Genomic DNA, 20,379 nt, shown 5'->3' with positions numbered 1-20,379 from the left:
AGGTCAGGAGATCGAGAACATCCTGGCTAACACGGTGAAACCCCGTCTCTACTAAAAATACAAAAAATTAGCTGGGCGTGGTGGCGAGCGCCTGTAATCCCAGCTACGGGAGGCTGAGACAGAATGACGTGAACCTGGTAGGCGGAGCTTGCAGTGAGCCGAGATCACGCCACTGCACTCCAGCCTGGGCGACAGAGTGAGACTCCATCTCAAAAAAAAAAAAAAATTTTTTTTAAAAAGTGGGGAATAAACTATAACAGAGAACAAAGGAAAATAGTCAATCTAGACATTTTTATTAAGTTCTATTAAAAAATATTAAGACATTTGAAAAACTCAGAAAGTTTATAAAACACACTCATATTCAATAATTTTCTTATTCTTTGATGGCCAGTGCGACATGTTGAAGATGTTACACCAAAACCAACCCACCATACTGTAAAAAGCTGTATCTCGAGTTTAATCAACATGCATCCTAATTAAGAGGAAATACACTCTTGTATAAAAGAGTGTAAATTTTTATTAAGTTATTTTTAAAAATAACTTTTCCCTTAAACTTAGGAAGGGTTGATTTTGCTAATTTACCCAACACCATGATAACTTATGTTCTTTTAATGATATGGGATAAATGCAGAGATGCAACATGCTAGAACTCCTTAAAATATACAGTATAGCTGGGCGCAGTGGCTCACGCCTGTAATCCCAGCACTTTGGGAGGCCGAGGTGGGCAGATCACCTGAGGTCGGGAGTTTGAGACCAGCCTGACCAACATGGAGAAACCCGTCTCTACTAAAAATACAAAATTAGCCAGGCGTTGTGGCACATGCTTGTAATCCCAGCTACCCGGGAGGATGAAGCAGGAAAATCGCTTGAACCCAGGAGGCAGAGGTTGCAGTGAGCCGAGATCGTGCCATTGCACTCCAGCCTGGGCTACAAGAGCAAAACTCCATCTCAAAAAAAAAAAAAGTGCAGTATAAAAGAGCAGTTGAGACTTAGAGCTGGATAGTATCTGTCTACTTAAATTTGTAGGAATAACTGATCTCAGGGCTTTTCTTAAAGGTTTCGGTGATGTTGAACAGGTCTATTTGAACAATGAGAACTTAGTCCTATCACTAGCCAGCCATCTCGCAGAAAAAGTCACTCTTCCCAATTGGCTGCTACCAAGAAACAGACTGACTCCAGAATGATCAGGAAACCCCAAAACTACCACAAGGCTCTCTGGCTTCCCTAAGTATCTTCAGGAGACACCCTGTCCCTGTATTAAAAGGGCAGGGAGTTAAAAGGTTAAAATAATTTTGGTAACTGTCTGAGACGTTTTACATCTAAGAAGGTGCCTACTGAATTCATGCTATTCATCTGCTTTAGAGTTTCAGAAGGTTGCAAACTTTCAGGAAAAACTGCAATGTCCCTTTCATTTTCTTTCTCAGGATGTTGAGTGAACTCTGCTTTCCCGGTTCGAAGCTTCACTGCAGGACTTGGTTTAAGGTTCTTTACTAAGAACGCTGGCTTTTCAGTCAACTGCTGTTTTGCTCTTGTCTGCAAAACTTCGTTTGTAATATTTCTCAATACTGGCGTATCTGCGTTGGTGCCCACAGATTCACAGTTAGAACAATTAATTATTTCATGGTCATTCTTAGAAGACTCTTTCTGACCACCAAGCTGTTCAGGTATGGACGTAAGGTTCTGATTCAATAAATGTTCACTCTTGCTATCTGCATTGTCGGGAGGCTCCTCTTCATCTTCACTATTGTCACTGCTTTGTAGGAGTCCATATCTCTTCATATATTTTTTGGTTGCAAATGACATGTTGTTTGGTGAAATTAAGCTAAGCCCCACTGTGCTTCTGTCTGTATTAATATGGAGAAGGCTGAATGGGTCACAATTATTTTGGTTTGATCGAGTGACAGACAGTTGTGACAGCTGATTTTCATTTAAATATTTCAGAGCTATAGCATTTGCCTCCATGCTCAAATCCACACCATTGGGGCTTAAGCCACTCATGCCAACATTAGCAAATGACATGCAGTTTAATCCAGAGATCACTGCTTCTGGGCTGATGCATGCCAACACACTGAAAGACACAAAGTAGTACGCCATCATTTACCATATTCTAAGTAATACATAGTTCTCAATGCGTTCCATTCTATACAAGCAACAAAAGATCTTCAGCTTTAAGTTCATGGTCCTTTTATCTAACTACCCAGACATCTAAGTCTTGATGATCCAGATACACAAAGGATACATATGGGCTGGGTATAGTGGCCCAAGCCTCTAATCCCAGCAGATTGGGACACTGAGGTGGGAGGATTGCTTGAAGCCAGGACTTCAAGATCAGCCTAGGCAATATAGCAAGATCTTGTCTCTACAAAAAAATTTAAAAATTGGCCAGGCATGGTGGTGCACATTTATAGTTCCAACTACTCAAGAGGCTGAGGCAGGAGGATCGCTTGAGCTCAAGAGTTCAAAGTTACAGTGAGCCATGATCGTGCCACTGCACTCCAGCCTGGGCAACCGAACAAGACCCTGTCTCTTAAAAAATAAAAATTTAAAAAGGGATACAAATAATAGCCTAGAAGGTAATCCATGATTTACAGGTTTAAAGTGGAATACAAATTAATTTTCCTAAATCTGTATATCAGTCATGGTTTTAAGGACAAATACAAGGCCCCAAATGTAAAAGTCATTCAACATAGCTATGAGTCATTTAATTTATGACTATTAGCCCAAACAGCACAAGAGATCAGCTAATGTTTAATGTAAAGTAAAACATAAAAATAAAATCAAACACAAAACACATTTGATTATATAACAGTACAAGCTTTGGTAAGTAGCTCAGAAAATTAAATTATTCATAGTTGAGGAGATTCCATTTGCAATGAATAAAAAACATCAACCAGTCTCTGGATATGGGCTTATAAACATACACACACACACACACACACACACACACGAATACTTTTTTCATTAGTTATAATCTTCAACTTACTTTGATAAGTGTTAAGTCAACTGACTTACCTTTTCCTTAATATCACATATATAATAAATAGCTGCTAATTTTTTTTTTTTTTTTTGGAGACAGGGTCTTACTCTGTTGCCCAGTCTGGAGTGCAGTGGCAACTGCATGTCATTTGCTAATGTTGGCACAATTACAGACTCAGGCTGCTCTCAAACTCCTGAGGTAAAGCGAGCCTCCCTCCTCAAACTCCCAAAAGTGTTGGGATTACAGGCGCGAGCCACTGTACCCAGCCTGCTAATTACTGAGTCGTTATATATGCCAGGTACTCTATTAATGCTTTACATGCATTATTCATATACATTCCTCACAGTAACCTTTCTCAGGGAGGTATTCTCTATGGAATATTTCTATCTTATTCTCCATTTCAACACCTTACATTCCCTTTCCCCTACTTTTTTGTTTTCTTTTTAGCACTTATTGCGGTCTATACATTGAATACACACATCTACATATTCAATCAATGCTCGATTCTTATTTATGGTCTAGCACCCTCATGAAAGCCAGTAACAGCCGAGTTTTGTCTGTTCCCCCGGCCCCCACTGCAGTATCCTCAATGCGTGGACACATAGTAGGCACTCAGTAAGTACTTGTTGAATGAATAAAAGTAGTAGGTAGTATTGTTATATTTATTCTCAGTTGAGAAAACTGAGGAATAGAGATTTGAGCTAATTTTCCCAAGCTAAATAGTACACAGCAAGCTGAGATAATCCATGACTGCCCTACTCTCTGGGGCTCTGTAACCACTCTTTTACTGTACTATATTCAGTAACTTGGATTTTTTCTCACAGTCCTTTGTGCAATATTTGTTGTGGTGAACATTATATTCTAGTCAAATATGCTATGGCTTTCTACATCATCCCATGAAGAAATTCAGCTGTTTTATATGTGCTAGCCACTGCTTGCATTCACAGACCCACAAAACTCAAACAACCATTATATATTTTCATTCTTATAAGCACCTGAAATTTGCAAAAAACTATTTCCAACCATTAATAATCCCTGAAACCAGGCCAGGCATGGTGGCTCACGCCTGTAATCCCAGCACTTTGGGAGGCCGAGGTGGGCAGATCACCTGAGATCAGGAGTTCGAGACCAACCTGGCCAACATGGTGAAACCCCATCTCTATTAAAAATACAAAAAAATTAGCTGGGTGTGGTGGCGGGCGCCTGTAATCCCAGCTACTCTGTAGGCTGAGACAGGAGAATCGGTTGAACACGGGAGGTGGAGGTTGCAGTGAGCCGAGATTGTGCCACTGCACTCCAGCCTAGGCGACAGAGTGAGACTCTGTCTCAAAAAAAAAAAAATTCTCTGAAACCAGTGATGCCATCACCAAACAATGGAACAGTGTGCTCAATAATGCTGGTCTTTATAACCTTGAAATTCTCCCTTAACCTTCTTGGCATTTAATGCTTTGAAGACTATTTTAATAAGATGAAGGAGATACTACTAATTTATCCAGACATTATTCTTTTATTCATAGTGACAATACTTTTGGAAGTCTTTTTCTACTTTGCCTATTTCCTCAGTCTATAGATATTATTAATGTAAATAATTTGATAAAAGCAAAGAAAAACTACTAATTCAAAATGTTAAATATTTAAAGAAAGCAGCTCTAATTTGAGTGCTTTTTTTTTTTTGAGACAAGGTCTCACTCTGCCACTAAGGCTGGAGGGCAGTGGCACAATCATGGCTCACCGTGGCATCGACCTCCCAGACTCAAGTGACCCTCCTACCTCAGCCTCCCAAGTAGCTGGGACTACAGGTGCATGCCACCATGCCCAGCTAATCAAAAATTTTTCTTTGTGTAAAGATGGGGTCTATGTTGTTCAGGCTGGTCTTGAACTCCTGAACTCCAGTGATCCTCCCACCTTGGCCTCCCAAAGTTCTGGGATTACAGGCGTGAGACACCATGCCCAGCCTCTAATTTTAACTAGGGCTTCTTTTATAGACTGGTTAAAAGATCCATAAAGTAGTCAATATCAGTTTAGAAGGCTATTCAAGTTTCAATGCCTAACACAAGCTAGCCAATTTCAATTTGGAGGGTGGGCCAGGGGCAATGAGATATCATTACTTTAATAGCAAAACAAATCAAGACAGGCACAGTGGTATGCACACCTGTAGTCCTAGCTTCTCAGGAGTCTGAGGCAGGAGGATTGCTTAAGCCCAGGTGTTCAAGGGGCCACCCTAGGCAAAATAAGAGACCACATCGCTAAAAAACAATAATACTCAGAACCAAAGCATATAAACACTAGGGTAATTAAGACGAAAAGCAAAAAGGAACCCATTCCACTAATCAAATCCTAAAAGCCTGAGCACAAATATATGTCTATGTTAAAATCTCATTAGATGTGCAGCCACAAGGAATGATGAAAGTCCATGAATAAATTTGAGTAAGAGAGCCACATGCCAACAATTTATGGGAAGCTCTAAAATTATTCCAACTCAGATGACAATCAAGACCCCCATCTCTACAAATAAAAATAAGCTGGGTGTGCTGCTGCACACCTGTAGTCCCAGCTACTCAGGAAGCTAAGGTGGGAGGATCACTTGAGCCCAGGAGATTGAGGCTGCAGTTGAGCCATGATTGTGCCACTGCACTGCAGCCTGGGCAATACAGAGAGACCCTGTCTCTCAAAAAAAAAAAACAAAAAAAGTCAACTTTGATTCATGATCCTATTTGAATCCAGATTAGTTATCTACTACTTATCCTACACAGAGTTTTTCAACTACTAAGCAGATAGCCAGGAAGCAAGGTAAAGAAGCAACTAGAGAGAGTGCTTGAGCCAGGTTTTGAATTCAAAAAGTCACTCCAATTGGGAACCTATGTGTAGAGGTTGCTTCCAGACCTTGAACCCACAATCTCCATTTCCTGCACAATTTCTAGGTTTGTCTGGTACCCTTTTTCCCTGCCTTCCTGCCTTTAGACTCTCTTAATCTCTGAGGCATTCTATTAACAGGAAAATAGAAAGCAGGTCTTCCTTCCCCTGCCTTAGCCACTCTTCTGGCAGAATGATGTGCTCCTGGAGTCCAGAATTGGAACATGAAATGAGTTTTCACATAGACACAATGATGAAAGATGGCTTATTTACAGAGCTAGAGGAACAGTATGGATTATAAGGATTAGTTTCCTAGAATATTTAACCTATAATCTGTAACACTGTTTCTATAGAAAAACGTGTCTTACGTTCTAAACAACGGCCTTATAAACTTTTAGTGTACCAGTTATATTATACCTACACATGTTAAAAAGATAACAATATAAGGTCATAAATACTGACAGTAAATACTACAAAGACACTAAAAATGAACTATAAGCTTCAGTGATGACCTGAGGAGGAGGAATGTCAGGAGTTCGAGACCAGCCTGGCCAATATAGTGAAACCCCGTCTCTACTAAAAACACAAAAATTAGCTGGGCGTGGTGGTGCGCGCCTGTAGTCCCAGCTACTCAGGAGGCGGAGGCAGAAGAATTGCTTGAACCCGGGAGGCGGAGGTTGCAGTGAGCCAAGATCATGCCACTGCACTCCAGCCTGGGCGAAAGAGCGAGACTCCATCTCAGGAAAAAAAAAAAAAAAAAAAATCTTGCTGAAAATGCTGTCACAAGTACATGCTACAATTTAGTGAGAACAAGGTATTTTAAGAGTACAAAACATCTGCCAGGCGCGGTGGCTCACGCCTGTAATCCCAGCACTTTGGGATGCCAAGGCAGGTGGATCATCTGAGGTTGGGAGTTCGAGACCAGCCTGACCAACATGGAGAAACCCTGCCTCTACTAAAAGTACAAAATTAGCCGGGCATTGTGGCGCATGCCTGTAATCCCAGCTACTCAGAAAGGCTGAGGCAGGAGAATCACTTGAATCCGGGAGGCGAAGGTTATGGTGAGCCGAGATCATGCCACTGCACTCCAGCCTGGGCAATAAGAAAGAAATTCCGTCTCAAAAAAAAAAAACAAAAAAAAACAAAGAGTACAAAACATCAATACACTTGATGAGAGGTCCAGGAAACTCTGACCAAAGAGGTGACATCTAAGTTCAGCTTTGAAGGATAAGAAGGATTTTGACAAGCAGAAAGTTAAAAAAGAGCACCTCAGATAAAAGTAACATCAAGGAATCTTGCAAATGCCAATGGCAAGTAGGCTGGAACTTGGTAGAGAGTGGTAGGACATTATACTAAAAAACTAAGTTTAAGTCAAACTGAAACAATGCGAATTAATCAGGTAGGCCTCAGATAGGCTGGGAGGACATTCCGGACGTAAGCCTAAGATAACAGGGAAACTAAATTTGACTCTTATGTTGGAGAAACTATTGCAGTACAGTTTCCTATTTAATCAGAATGACATAGAGATGATGGCACATGCCTGTGGTCCCAGCTACTCAAAAAGCTGAGGCAGAAGGATTGGCTTCAGCCCAGGAGTTTGAGGTTACATAAATTACGATTGTACCATTGCACTCCAGCCTGGGTGACAGGCCTGGGCGACAAAGCAAGATCCTATTTTTAAAAACTAAAAAAAAGTTTTAAATATACAGAAATTGCATCAATAATAAAACATAACTTTTAAAACTTTAAGATATTTTTGGTCTTAATTAGTACAGATCTTTAAAAGGGGCCATTTTGATGTAGAGTAATTTACAACACAGTATGAAAATACTCCTAAAGTTAGCTGCCTTTCCTTTTTCCTTTCCTTTTCTTCATAAATTAAGTTAGCTACCTTTCCTATGTGATTCCATGGCATTCCCTATCCTTCCATTTCATAGCAGGCATAAAAGATATTGACTATCTGTGTCTTCCCCACTGAACTGTAAACTCTATGAGAACAAAGATGTCTTTCTTTATCAGGTTATCTTGTGTATTATGATATCTCTTATAAGCTGGCTCATAGAAACTCAGTATGTATTTGTTGAAGTGAATGTATTGGTGAAATGGCAGCTGGAACACATGCATACGTGTAGCTGGTAATAATACTTACTCTTTCAGAAAGCAACTTAGCAACAGCTTTAACATTTTTGTATCATTTATCTTAGTCTTTCCAAGATTCTATTCTAAGGAAATAATCCTTAAACTGAAAAGCAATATTTGCAAAAGATCATCATAGCAACATTTAAAATAGTAAGAAACCACAACTAATGTGACAAGTTGGTTCTCAGTTCTGACAAGAGGGGAAAGGTTAGGATACATAGCCTCTATCTTACAGCATGGATAAAAAAATCAAAAACGCTAGCCTCACTCTTCTACACTATTGGTATGAATATAAACTGGTACAACTATTTGGTGAGCAATGGTAGCATCTACTAAGACTTTGAATGCACATACTCTTTGATCCTGCCTATCTAGGAATTTATCCTACAAAGATACTTGTACCTGTAGAATGATGTTCACTTAGGATTGCTTGAAATAACAAATAAGAGATTTGGCCTAAAGGTCCATTAATAGAGCACTGGGGTTCAATATGTTCTAGTACAAGGGTACAAAAGAATATTATGCAGCTGTTTAAATACATGAGAAAGAACTGTATATCCCTATAAGGAAAAGTATCCAAGATATTATAATATCGTGTTTAAAACAAAAACAAAAACAAAAAAACAGGCCAGGTGCAGTGGCTCATGGCTGTAATCCTAGCACTTTGGGAGGCCAAGGTGGGAAGATTGCTTGAGTCTAAGAGTTTGTTTGAGACCAGACTGGGCAACATAGCAAGACCCCATCTCTGCAAAAAATAAAAAATTAGCGAAGTAGTGGTGCATGCCTGTAGTGTCAGCTACTCAAAAGGCTGAGATGGGAGGATCACTTGAGTCCAGGAGGTTGAGGCTGCAGTGAGCTGTGATCATGCCACTGCACTCCAGCCTGGGTGACAGAACGAGACTGTCTCAAAATTAAAACAACAACAACAAAAAATCAAATCACAAAGCTTATCACATACACATATACTTGAACATGCATGGAATATTTCTAGAATACAAATGGTTAAGAGAAGTAACTTTTTTTTTTTTTTTTTTTGAGACAGAGTCTCGCTCTGCTATCCAAGCTGGAGTGCAGTGGCGCAATCTCGGCTCACTGCAAGCTCCGCCTCCCAAGTTCACGCCATTCTCCTGCCTCAGCCTCCTGAGTAGCTGGGACTACAGGCGCCCACCAGCACGCTCGGCTAATTTTTTGTATTTTTAGTAGGGATGGGGTTTCATCGTGTTAGCCAGGATGGTCTCGATCTCCTGACCTCGTGATCCGCCCACCTCGGCCTCCCAAAGTGCTGGGATTACAGGCGTGAGCCACCGTGCCCGGCCTTTTTTTTTTTTTTTTTTTTTTTTGAGACTGAGTCTTGCTCTGTCGTCCAGGCCAGATAGAGTGCAGTGGCGCTATCTCAGCTCACTATGACCTCTGCCTCCCCAGGTTCAGGCGATTCTCTTGCCTCAGCCTCCCGAGTAGCTGGGATTACAGGCGCCCGCCACCACGCCCAGCTAATTTTTGTATTTTTAGTAGAGACGGGGTTTTCACCATCTTGGCCAGGCTGGCCTCGAACTCCTGACCTCATGATCCACCTGCCTCAGCCCTGCAAAGTGCTGGGATTACAGGCAAGAGCCACTGCGCCCGGCCTAAGAGAAGTAACTTTGGAAGAGTCAGGCAGGAATGTGGGGAGTTGTGGCTTTTGCATTTTATCTTACACTCTCTTCTGTATTTTTTAAAACCATGAATTTTTATTATTTTAAATTAGAAAACAAAAAATAATTAACAGAAAATATGCTAGCCTTAATAATATAATCTCCAGACTTTATTTTCTTTTTAATAAGTTATGTGCTGAGGTCATCTTTGGTAGAAAGGAATCTGAACAAAAGGACATGACCAGTTGGGCACATTCCTAGAAAAAATAAATGTTTGGCCGGGCGCGGTGGCTCACGCTTGTAATCCCAGCACTTTGGGAGGCCGAGGCGGGCGGATCACGAGGTCAGGAGATCGAGACCACGGTGAAATCCCATCTCTACTAAAAATACAAAAAAAATTAGCCGGGCGTGGTGGCGGGCGCCTGTAGTCCCAGCTACGCAGAGAGGCTGAGGCAGAATGGCGTGAACCCGGGAGGCGGAGCTTGCAGTGAGCTGAGATCGCGCCACTTAACTCCAGCCTGGGCAACAGAGCGAGACTCCGTCTCAAAAAAAAAAAAGAAAAAAGAAATGTTTTTGCTTTTTAGATGGCACGATTGTGTAACTGTACATCCAGTAGCTGGCACAGACCTTATCACCTCCAGAAAGACTTTTCAGATGCTACCAAGCAAAACTCCTTTCTCTTTCCTCAAGACTCCTAAAGCATTTTGTTGGCCTATCCAGCCAGGAGTCATCCCACAGCATCTCTCAAATTACTTAGGTATGTAACCCTCTCTCCCACTAAAATGAAGAATCTCTTATTCATCATGCATATGGTAGGCCCTGAATAAATGGTGAATCAACTGAATTGAGGCACAAACATAACTTTTCTGATGAGATTGCCACAATACATCTAAAATTTATTCATCTAGCCAATGATGGGCAAAAATAAATAAAAATTTTTAAAAAATAAAATTTATTCGCCCTTTAAAACAAAATTTTAAGTTACCTGGCGTGATCCACGTTATGTGCATTTTTCTTCACTTTAGTGGGAGAATCAATTTTTACTCCAAGGCTTCTTAGTTGCTTAAGAGTTGCATTAAGAACACAATCTTTGTCCACCAGTCTTGAATGATGTGTTTTTTTCTTTGTATGGTAAACATTTTGGGTTCTGGTGCATTCATGACTGATAATTACTGCTTTGGTAGACGGCTGCTCAGTTTCCTTGGAGGAACTACTTAATAGGTGGTTTACTTGACCCTGACAAAAAGAAAAAAAAAATTTTGAAAAATCACTATTAACAATGTTAGGGCTGGGTGTGGTGGTTCACAACTATAATCCCAGCACTTTGGGAAGCCGAGGCAGGAGGATCGCTTGAGCCCAGGAGTTTAAGACCCTGGGCAACACAGAGAGATCCTGTCTCTACAAAAAACTAAAAATTAGCTGGGCATGGTGGTACACACCTGTAGTTCCAGCTACTTAGGAGGCTGAAGTAGGAGGACCACTTGAGCCATCAGGCTGAGGCTGCAGTTAGCCGTGATTGTGCCACTATATCCTGCGTGACAAAGTGAGACTCTGTCTCTAAAAAAATTAAAATTAAAAAAAAGTTAAAAAACAATTTTACAATAAGACCTTAATGATACAACAAGGCCAGGGAAAATCAGTATCTTGTCAAATTCCACAAAGTATCAAGTAGGCAGGTATTATGGTATTATTTGCAGGTATTATGGAGTTTTTATAGAAGCACATCCTAATGAACAATTTCATCAGACCCTAGAGAAAACAGAACGTTTGTTCAGACTTCATTCACTTAAAAACCAACATAGGCTGGGCATGGTGGCTCACACCTGTAATCCCAGCACTTTGGGAGGCCAAGGTGGGCGGATCACTTTGGGTCAGGAGTTCAAGACCAGCCTAGCCAAAATGGTGAAACCCTGTCTCTAATAAAAATACAAAAATTAGCCGGGTGTGGTGGCACGTGCCTGTGGTCCCAGCTATTCGGGAGGCTGAGGCATGAGAATCACTTGAACCCAGAAGGCCCAGGTTGCAGAGAGCTGAGATGGCGCCACTGTACTCCAGCCTGGGTGACAGAGTGAGACGCTGTCTAAAAAAAAATAAATAAATAAAATAGAAAATAAATAAATAAAAATAAAAACCAACATATTTAAAAATCATTTGAGTATAGGCGTGTGGCTCAAACCTGTAATCCCAGCACTTTGGGAGGCCAAGGCGGGCAGATCACTTGAGGCCAGGAGTTCCCAGCCTGGCCAACATGGTGAAATCCCGTCTCTGCTAAAAATACAAAAATTAGCTGGGTGTGGTGGCGTGCACCTGTGGTCCCAGCTACTTGAAAGGCTGATGCAATCACTTGAACCTGGGAGGCAGAAGCTGCAGTGAGCTAAGATCATGTCACTGCACTCCAGCCTGGGTAACAGAGTAAGACTCTGTCTCAAAAAAAAAAAAAAAAAATTAGCCAGGCATGGTGGCAGGTGCCTGTATTCCCAGCTACTTGGAAGGCTGAGGCACGAGAATCGCTTGAACCTGGGAGGCAGAGGTTACAGTGAGCTGAGATCATGTCACTGCACTCTAGCCTGGGCGACAGAGTGAGACCCTGTCTCAAAAAAAAAAAAAAAAAAAAAATCTTTTGAGTAATTCTCCAAGTATTTTCAAGGACTTATGCTAAATTTTTTATAAACAAGTTTTAAATAATGCTTTCGTTTGAAAAGTGATAATATGTTTCAGTTATAAATTAGGCCTTTATGATATTCACAGAGTTAGGCTCCATTTATTCTCACTTTCTAAAAGTAAGAATGACCTGTGATACTATTTCTGCATATTTCATTCCCTGAGCATACGAGCTGCTAGCACCAGTTTAGGACCTAGCAAGCAAATAACAAATATGTGTTCATTGATGAATACATAGGGCCCTGTGAAGTATGTTGCCTTCTCGCAAATGGACAAATCAAATGTTCTACAATTTGGATGAAAGTGACAGTCAGGGCCGGGCGCAGTGGCTCATGCCTGTAATCCCAGCACTTTGGGAGGCCGAGGCGGGTGGATCACGAGGTCAGGAGATCGAGACCATCCTGGCTAACATGGTGAAACCCCGTCTCTACTAAAAATACAAAAAATTAGCCGGGCGCAGTGGCGGGTGCCTGTAGTCCCAGCTACTCGGGAGGCTGAGGCAGGAGAATGGCATGAACCCGGGAGGCGGAGCTTGCAGCGAGCCGAGATAGTGCCACTGCAGTCTGGCCTGGGTGAAACAGTGAGATTCTGTCTCAAAAAAAAAAAAAAAAAAAGAAAGTGACAGTCAGGGTTTCTCTATCCTTTAAGTCCCAGATCACATTTTAAGTTTTATAATACTAGTTCCTCCAACCAGAATTATCCCTTTATTCTGTGTGCTCTTTGCTTTACACTACTCCTCCTCAACAGCCTGTCTTATAATTGTTACTAGTCTGCATGTGCTGTTGTTTCCCCTAGGCTCTCAAGGGCACAGAGAGCCCTTTATATTATCGATTTCACTTAGCCTATTGTCTTAGACTAAGCTAAGTATTTAATAAACATTGGCTTACCTGAACTAAAATCAGTAAATATTATCATAAATATCCCACTACTTTCCAATTTTCAAATTTCCGAGAAACTCTTGCTTATTTTCTAATACTAATTTTGGTTTGAATTAGGCATAATATCGATATTTATACTTTAAAAATAAAACTGTGTTTTTCTCAGTACTTAAGCATGTTTACAGTAAATTACTGAATTTAAATTATAATTTATGAAAAGCTAAAAGAAATGCTACATTGTTAATTAGGCAAAAATCTTTTTATCTTAAGGTCTCCATCAGTTTAAACCTAGGAAAAGCTTAACTAGTATATCCTATACTAAATAACCTTCTCAAAAAGATGAAATGCTCTACATTGTCTTACCAATAAATCCTGGTAAATTTTCTGGTTATCTGATGGTTGATGAGGCAAGGGTTGCATTACTTGCTCAATTTTTGGTTCCCCTGATGTTTCAGAAGTGTTACTGGCACCCCCTGTTGGTCCAGTCTGTAAACACATGCTTACACTTTCTGCCAGCTGGCCATTTGGAAAGAACACAGGTACATCAGGTTCTTTTCTCACAACTAGAGAAGAGCTGCTGGGAAGGATATATAATGTGTTAGTCATTGAGGTACCTTTAACATATAATTGAAATGTAGTAACTTTAGAAGAAAGGGTTAAAACTCAAGCAGCATCTGGTTTGTATTTTTAGCTCTTAGTGATGCTACATAAACACCCCATCTTAGCCAGGTGCAGTGGCTCATGCCTGTAATCTGTGTTTTGGGAGAGCAAGGCAAGAGAAGTTTGAGGTGAGAAGTTCAAGATCAGACTGGGGAATACAGCGAGACCCCATCTCCACAAAAAATTTGTTTTAATTAGCTGGGTGTGACACCATGCACCTGTAATCCTAGCTGCTCAGGAGGCTGAGCAAGAGGATCACTTAGCCCAGGAATTCGAGGCTGCAGTGAGCTATGATTGTACCACTGCACTCAGCCTAGGCATCAGAGCAAGACCCTGTTTCTATAAGAAACAAAAATGAAAACACCTCGTTTTAACAGGCTGCATATAAACTAAACCATGGTACCTTTTAACTTGTGTTACTTATATTTAAGACAACTTTCTTTGAAGCCTGGAAAACAAGCTGTTGATTTCTCCTGAACTTGATGGCAATGGAAATTTTTAGAGTATTTAAATATTTTAGATATGTTATTTGTTCATTCCAAGTTTTGGGTTTTTAATTTTTTTTTTTTTTTTTTGAGACAGAGTCTCACCGTGTCACCCAGGCTGGAGTGTAGAGGCTCACTGTAACCTCCGCCTCCCGGGTTCAAGCGATTCTCCTGCCTCAGCCTCCTGAGTAGCTGGGATTACAGGCATGCGCCACCATGCCTGGCTAGTTTTTGTATTTTTAGTAGAGATGGGGTTTCACCATGTTGGCCAGGCTAGTCTCAAACTCCTGACCTCAGGTGATCTGCCCGCCTCAGCCTCCCCAAGTGCTGGGATTACAGGCGTGAGCCACTGCACCTGGCCTCAAGGATTTAAAAATATGTCTTGGTGTCTAACCTAGGAAGCAAAAACCAAAACTGAAAAAGAACAAACCCAAAACATTAAAGATTACAAGGGTCCTTAATAAAATAACACCAAGAGCTAGATAGTTCCTTTCACCATGTGAGGACACAAGGAAGAGGCATCAACTATGAACCAGGAAATGGACCCTCACAAAACATTACATCTACTGGTGCCTCAACCTTGGAGTTTCCAGCCCCCAGAACAATGAGAAATTTCTGTTGTTTATAAGCCAAAATAAATAAATACATGTCTACGCTCTTTAGGGGGAAGAAAAAGGAATAAATAAAAATGTCAAATTTCAACAAAAGATTTAAGATTAAATAAAACATTTTAAAATGCTTCTAATACGCCAAGTATTATTAGGTATGTCCAAAGCACAGCTTCTAAAGAAAAATATGGATCATTTTAAAAGAAAGTCTCTATAAATACTACATACCACTACTCACTGCTGGGAAAAAGTAATCAATAACCAATTAAGCTGCAAGGCAAATAAATTTATCTTTCACAGACTACTTCAACATCAGAAACACTGATCCAACAAGACATCTAAGGGGGACTGGAAGCCCCGGAGTTCGGTGTCATCTATGAATACTCAGCAGTGGGAACCAGAGCACGAATCAGACCAAAAGTGCGAGAAGGATCCCAGAGAAGCACCAAAACCATCATAGACAAAACACTGGAGAAAGTATTTAATCCAAATCAATAACCCAAATCAATGCTGAACAAAGATTAGATTTACATCTAGTTATGTGTTGGGATCGACAGAGCTAATTAATTGCTCTGAAAAAGCAATTAACTTCATTCTATCAATTAACTCAGATCTGTTTCTAAAGTCAAAAAAAAAAAAAAAAAAAAAAGCCATAACAAGGGCATGGTGGCTCACATCTGTAATCCCAGCAATTTGGGAGGCCTTAGCAGATCACCTGAGGTCAGGAGTTCGAGACCAGCCTGGCCAACATGGTGAAACACCGTCTTCACTAAAAATACAAAAATTAGCTGGGTGTGGTGGCGTACACTTGTAATCCCAGCTACTTGAGAGGCTGAGGCAGAAGGATCTCTGGAACCCAGAAGGTGGAGGTTGCAGTGAACCAAGATCACGCCACTGCACTCCAGCCTGAGCAACAGAGCAACACTCCATCTCAAAAAAAAAAAAAAAACACTCCAAGATTGGATATTTTTTTAAAATTCCAATCTGAAAACCCCCATTGTTCTAGAAAGTAGTCTGCAGTTTACAGAGTTAAGGAGAATAAATAAAGGTCCCATGGTTTGCTCCTCTTTGTCCTCAGTTTCTATAATTATTCCAAATAAACTGCAGACCTACTTTGGGGCTCACCCCATGGGGAACCAGACACTGGGTCAAACTGTAGTTTTTTTTTAATTAATTAATTTTTTTGAAACAGAGCTGGCCGGGCATGGTGACTCACACCTGTAATCCCAGCACTTTGAGAGGCTGAGGCGGGCAGATCATCTGAGGTCAGGAGTTGCAGACCAACCTGGCCAACATGGAGAAACCCCGTCTCTACTAAAAATACAAAACTTAGCCGGGCGTGGTGGCAGGTGCCTGTAATCCTAGCTACTTGGCAGGCTGAGGCAGGAGAATCGCTTGTACCCAGGAGGCAGAGGGTGCAGTGAGCTGAGATTGCGCCACTGCACTCCAGCCTGGATGACAGAGCAAGACTGTCTCAAAAAAAAAAAAAAAAAAAAAAAGAAACAGTCTCTCTCTGACACCCAGGCTGGAGTGCAGTGGCATGATCACAGCTCACTGCAGACTCAACTTCCCAGGCTCCAGCGATCCTCCCACCTTAGCCTCCCAAACAGCTGGGACCAAGGGCTAATTTTTGTAATTTTGGTAGAGACAGGGTTTCGCCATGTTACCCAGGCTGGTCTCAAATACCTTAGCAGAAGCAATCAGTTCACTTTGGCCTCCCAAAGTGCTAAGATTACAGGCATGAGCCACCAAGCCCAGCAAATTCTAAAAATATGGAAATTACTATGATCCTTACCCTGCAGGAACTCAATCTAACATACACAAAAGAGCTTTTCTGTATACTGTGGCACATACAATGAGTGCTTAATTGAATCATATGATTAAAACATATACTATACTAAAATGAGATGTTTCTCTGTAGTTTTCTGAAGGGACATGTTTATTGTTTTAACCATTATTGTAATCACAATGATTTAAAATGTCAAATATTACAAGGCTTATTAATTTCTAAAAAGTAATCCACGGCCTGCCCCATGTCACCTTACCAGTTCACCTTTTTTTATTTTTAGAAATGGAGTCTCAGGCCGGGCGCGGTGGCTCATGCTTGTAATCCCAGCACTTTGGGAGGCCGAGGCGGGCGGATCACGAGGTCAGGAGATCGAGACCACGGTGAAACCCCGTCTCTACTAAAAATACAAAAAAAATTAGCCGGGCGTGGTGGCGGGCGCCTGTAGTCCCAGCTACTCCGAGAGGCTGAGGCAGGAGAATGGCGTGAACCCCGGAGGCGGAGCTTGCAGTGAGCCGAGATTGCGCCACTGCACTCCAGCCTGGGCGACAGAGCGAGACTCTGTCTCAAAAAAAAAAAAAAAAAAAAAAAAAAAAAGAAATGGAGTTTTACTCTGTTACTGAAGCCACAGTACAATGGCACTTATCATAGATCACTGCAACCTCAAACTTCTAGTCTCAAGCGATCCTCCTGTTTCAGCCTCCTGAGTAGGTGGAACTACTACAGGCACATACCACCACACCCAGCTAAGTTAAAATATCTTTTTATAGAGACAGGGTCTCACTATTTTGCCTAGCCTGGTCTTGAATTTCAAATTAACCTCTTTAAACTGTTTCATGTGCTATTATCCTGGGATGTTTTATACCTATATTTTTCTTTTACCTTCAAAATTTATCCTACACCTGATCCCTTCCACGAATTCCACAAGTCCAAGACACCTTCATCTCACTTGGTCTTTAGTCTATTAACCAGTTAGTATCTTAACTTCCACTTTTAACTTCCTTCAGTTCTCCATGAAACAATTAGAATGGCCTTCAAAATATGAAAATCAGATCATAACACTCCATTATCTAAAATCCAAAATCCTCCACTAGCTTTAATGAGCATGAATAAATTCAAAATTCTTTTCTATATCCTACAAAGCCCCAGGTAATTTGGCTCCTGCCTGTATCTCAGACTTCATTTCCTATACTCTCCCTCTCAATCACTATGTCCAGCCACACTGGCTTTCATGCTTGTTTCTGTAACTTTTAAGCTCACACTTGCCATTACACTTGCTTTTTCCTCCACCTGGAATACTCATCCCCAGATATTATCATGACTGGCCCCTTCTCATCATTCAGGTCACTACTCAAATGTCATCCCCTCAGAGATGGTTTTCTTCACCACTCTACTTAATATAGCACCTTGTTCCCAGGCTACCATCCCAGTTACACTCCACTCGATCACTCTAGTTTACTTTTTCAGAGCTGTTGTCACTATATGAAATTATGTTATTTGCTGCTCATGTGGTTAAATTCCATAAAGTTAGGAGCTTTGCCTAACCTAGTATTTGATATTTAGTGTCTAGTTTTGTGGTAGCACATACCAGAAACTCAAATATTTGCTGAGTTTGTTTCCTAATTTGCTGAGGATATAAATTACTTTAGGCCAGGTGCAGTGGCTCATACCAGCAATCCCAACAATTTGAAAGGTCGAGGCAGGTGGATCACCTGAGGTCAGGAGTTCAAGACCACCCTTGCTAACATGGCAAAACCCTGTCTCTACTAAAAATACAAAAATTAGCCAGGTGTGGTGGCCCGTGCCTGTAGTCCCAGCTACTTGGGAGGCTGAGGTTGCAGTGAGCCAAGATCGCGCCACCGTATTCCAGTCTGGGTGACAGAGCGAGTAACTAAAAAAAAAAAAAAAAAAAAAATTACTTTAGAATCCGTTTTTTGTTTTGTTTTGTTTTGAGACTTAGACTTGCTCTGTCACCCAGGCTGGAGTGCAGTGGCGCAATCTCGGCTCACTGCAACCTCCACCTCCCGGGTTCAGGCGATTCTCCTTGCCTCAGCCACCCAAGTACCTGGGACTACATGTGTGCACCACCATGCCCGGTTACAGGCAAGAGTCACTGAGCCTGCCTACAATCCTTATTCAATGGAAAATTTCATAATGAAAACTTTCAAACATGAGAGAATTATTTTACAAATCACCATATACAATCAGTTTCAAAAATTACCAACAAATAGCCAATCTTATTTCATTTATACTCCTAGCCATTTCATTCTCCCACAGAATTTGAAGCAAATCTCAGATAACATTTCATATACAAATATTAAGGTTCTATCACTCAAAAATAGACTCTTTTATATATAATGGCAATATAGAGAATCTTCAGAAATTTCCCCATCTCATAGTGGCTCATGCCTATAATCCCAGCACTTTGGAAGGCTGAGGCAGGCGGATCACCTGAGGTAAGGAGTTCGAGATCAGGCTGGCCAACATGGGAAGCCCCAGCTCTACTAAAAATACAAAAACTAGCTGGGCGTGGTGGCGCACGCCTGTAATCCCAGCTGCTTGGGAGGCTGAGGCTCAAGAATGCCTTGAACCTGGGAGGCAGAGGTTGCAGTGAGCCAAGACAGTGCCATTGCACTCCAGCCTGGGTGAAAAAGCGAGACTCTGTCTCAAAAAATAAATACATAAAATAAAATAGGCCAGGCACAGTGGCTCATGCCTGTAATCCCAGCACTTTAGGAGGCCAAGGTGGGTGGATCACCTGAGGTCAGGAGTTCACGACCAGCCTGGCCAACATGGCGAAACTTCATCTCTAAAAAAAATACAAACAAAATTAGCCTAGCGTGGTGGCAGGTGTCTGTAATCCCAGCTACTCAGGAGGCTGAGGCAGGAGAATCACTTGAACCCAGGAGGCAGGGATTGCAGTGAGCCAAGATCGCACCATTGCACTCCAGACCGAGCAACAAGAGCGAAACTCCGTCTCGTAAATAAATAAATAAAATAAAGAAAAGAAATTCCTCAGCCAGGTGTGGTGGCTCACGCCTGTAATCCCAGCACTTTGGGAGCCCGAGGGGGGCAGATCACGAGGTCAGGAGATCGAGACCATCCTGGCTAACGTGGTGAAACCCCATCTCTACTAAAAATACAAAAACGGAATTAGCCGGGCATGGTGGCGGGAGCTTGTAGACTCAGCTACTCGGGAGGCTGAGGCAGGAAAATGGAGTGAACCCAGGAGGCAGAGATTACAGTGAGCCGAGATTGCACCACTGCACTCCAGCCTGGGCAACAGAGCGAGATTCTGTAAAAAAAAAAAAAAAAAAAATTTCTCTATCTGTATCTGGAACCTAATATTATCAGAAACTCTAGGGTGAGGCCCGAGCTTGTGTATTTTTGAAGTTTTCTTCCGATTTCTGATTCATCCAGACTGTTAATTTAGCCAAAGACTGACATCTGGAAATGGTTCTAGAAGGCTCAGAGTTGTCAGTTACATAGAAATCATATCAAGTAAAGACATAAATGAAAATACCAGTTAGAAAATATGTCATTTCTGATTTAGAAGACTTTAAAGAAATTAGAATTAAAAACAAAAAAAACCTGAACAGAACGGCAACTGTAATGAATAATAATGCATTGTATATTTCAAAATTGCTAATAGTAGACTTTAAATGTTTTTACCACAGAAAAAGCTAAGTATGTGAAGTGAT

The 20,379-nt window shown here is 41.3% G+C and overlaps 1 protein-coding gene across 11 annotated transcripts in view; it reads right to left on the bottom strand.

Moving 5' to 3' along the window:
• Positions 1–272: 272 nt before the first annotated feature.
• STIL (STIL centriolar assembly protein) overlaps positions 273–20,379 on the bottom strand; it is an 86,881-nt gene continuing 66,774 nt past the window's right edge. For 6 of the 11 annotated variants that reach the window (XM_055254651.2, XM_063627416.1, XM_063627420.1 and 3 more), the window contains 3 exons: positions 13,503–13,713; positions 10,586–10,836; positions 273–2,068 (listed from right to left, as the gene is read on the bottom strand). In XM_055254651.2, coding sequence (XP_055110626.1) covers positions 1,282–2,068; positions 10,586–10,836; positions 13,503–13,713 — 1,249 coding nt within the window. In that variant the 3' untranslated portion in view covers positions 273–1,281. Of the gene's footprint in view, positions 2,069–10,585; positions 10,837–13,502; positions 13,717–20,379 lie in introns of all 11 variants that reach the window. The other 5 variants (XM_055254652.2, XM_063627415.1, XM_063627419.1 and 2 more) reach the window with 2 other exon arrangements.

The sequence above is a fragment of the Symphalangus syndactylus genome, chromosome 12 (assembly GCF_028878055.3).
Source record: "Symphalangus syndactylus isolate Jambi chromosome 12, NHGRI_mSymSyn1-v2.1_pri, whole genome shotgun sequence".
Classification (NCBI taxonomy): domain Eukaryota; kingdom Metazoa; phylum Chordata; class Mammalia; order Primates; family Hylobatidae; genus Symphalangus; species Symphalangus syndactylus.
Note: the sequence above shows the minus strand (reverse complement) of the source record. Positions and strands in the feature narration are given on the sequence as shown.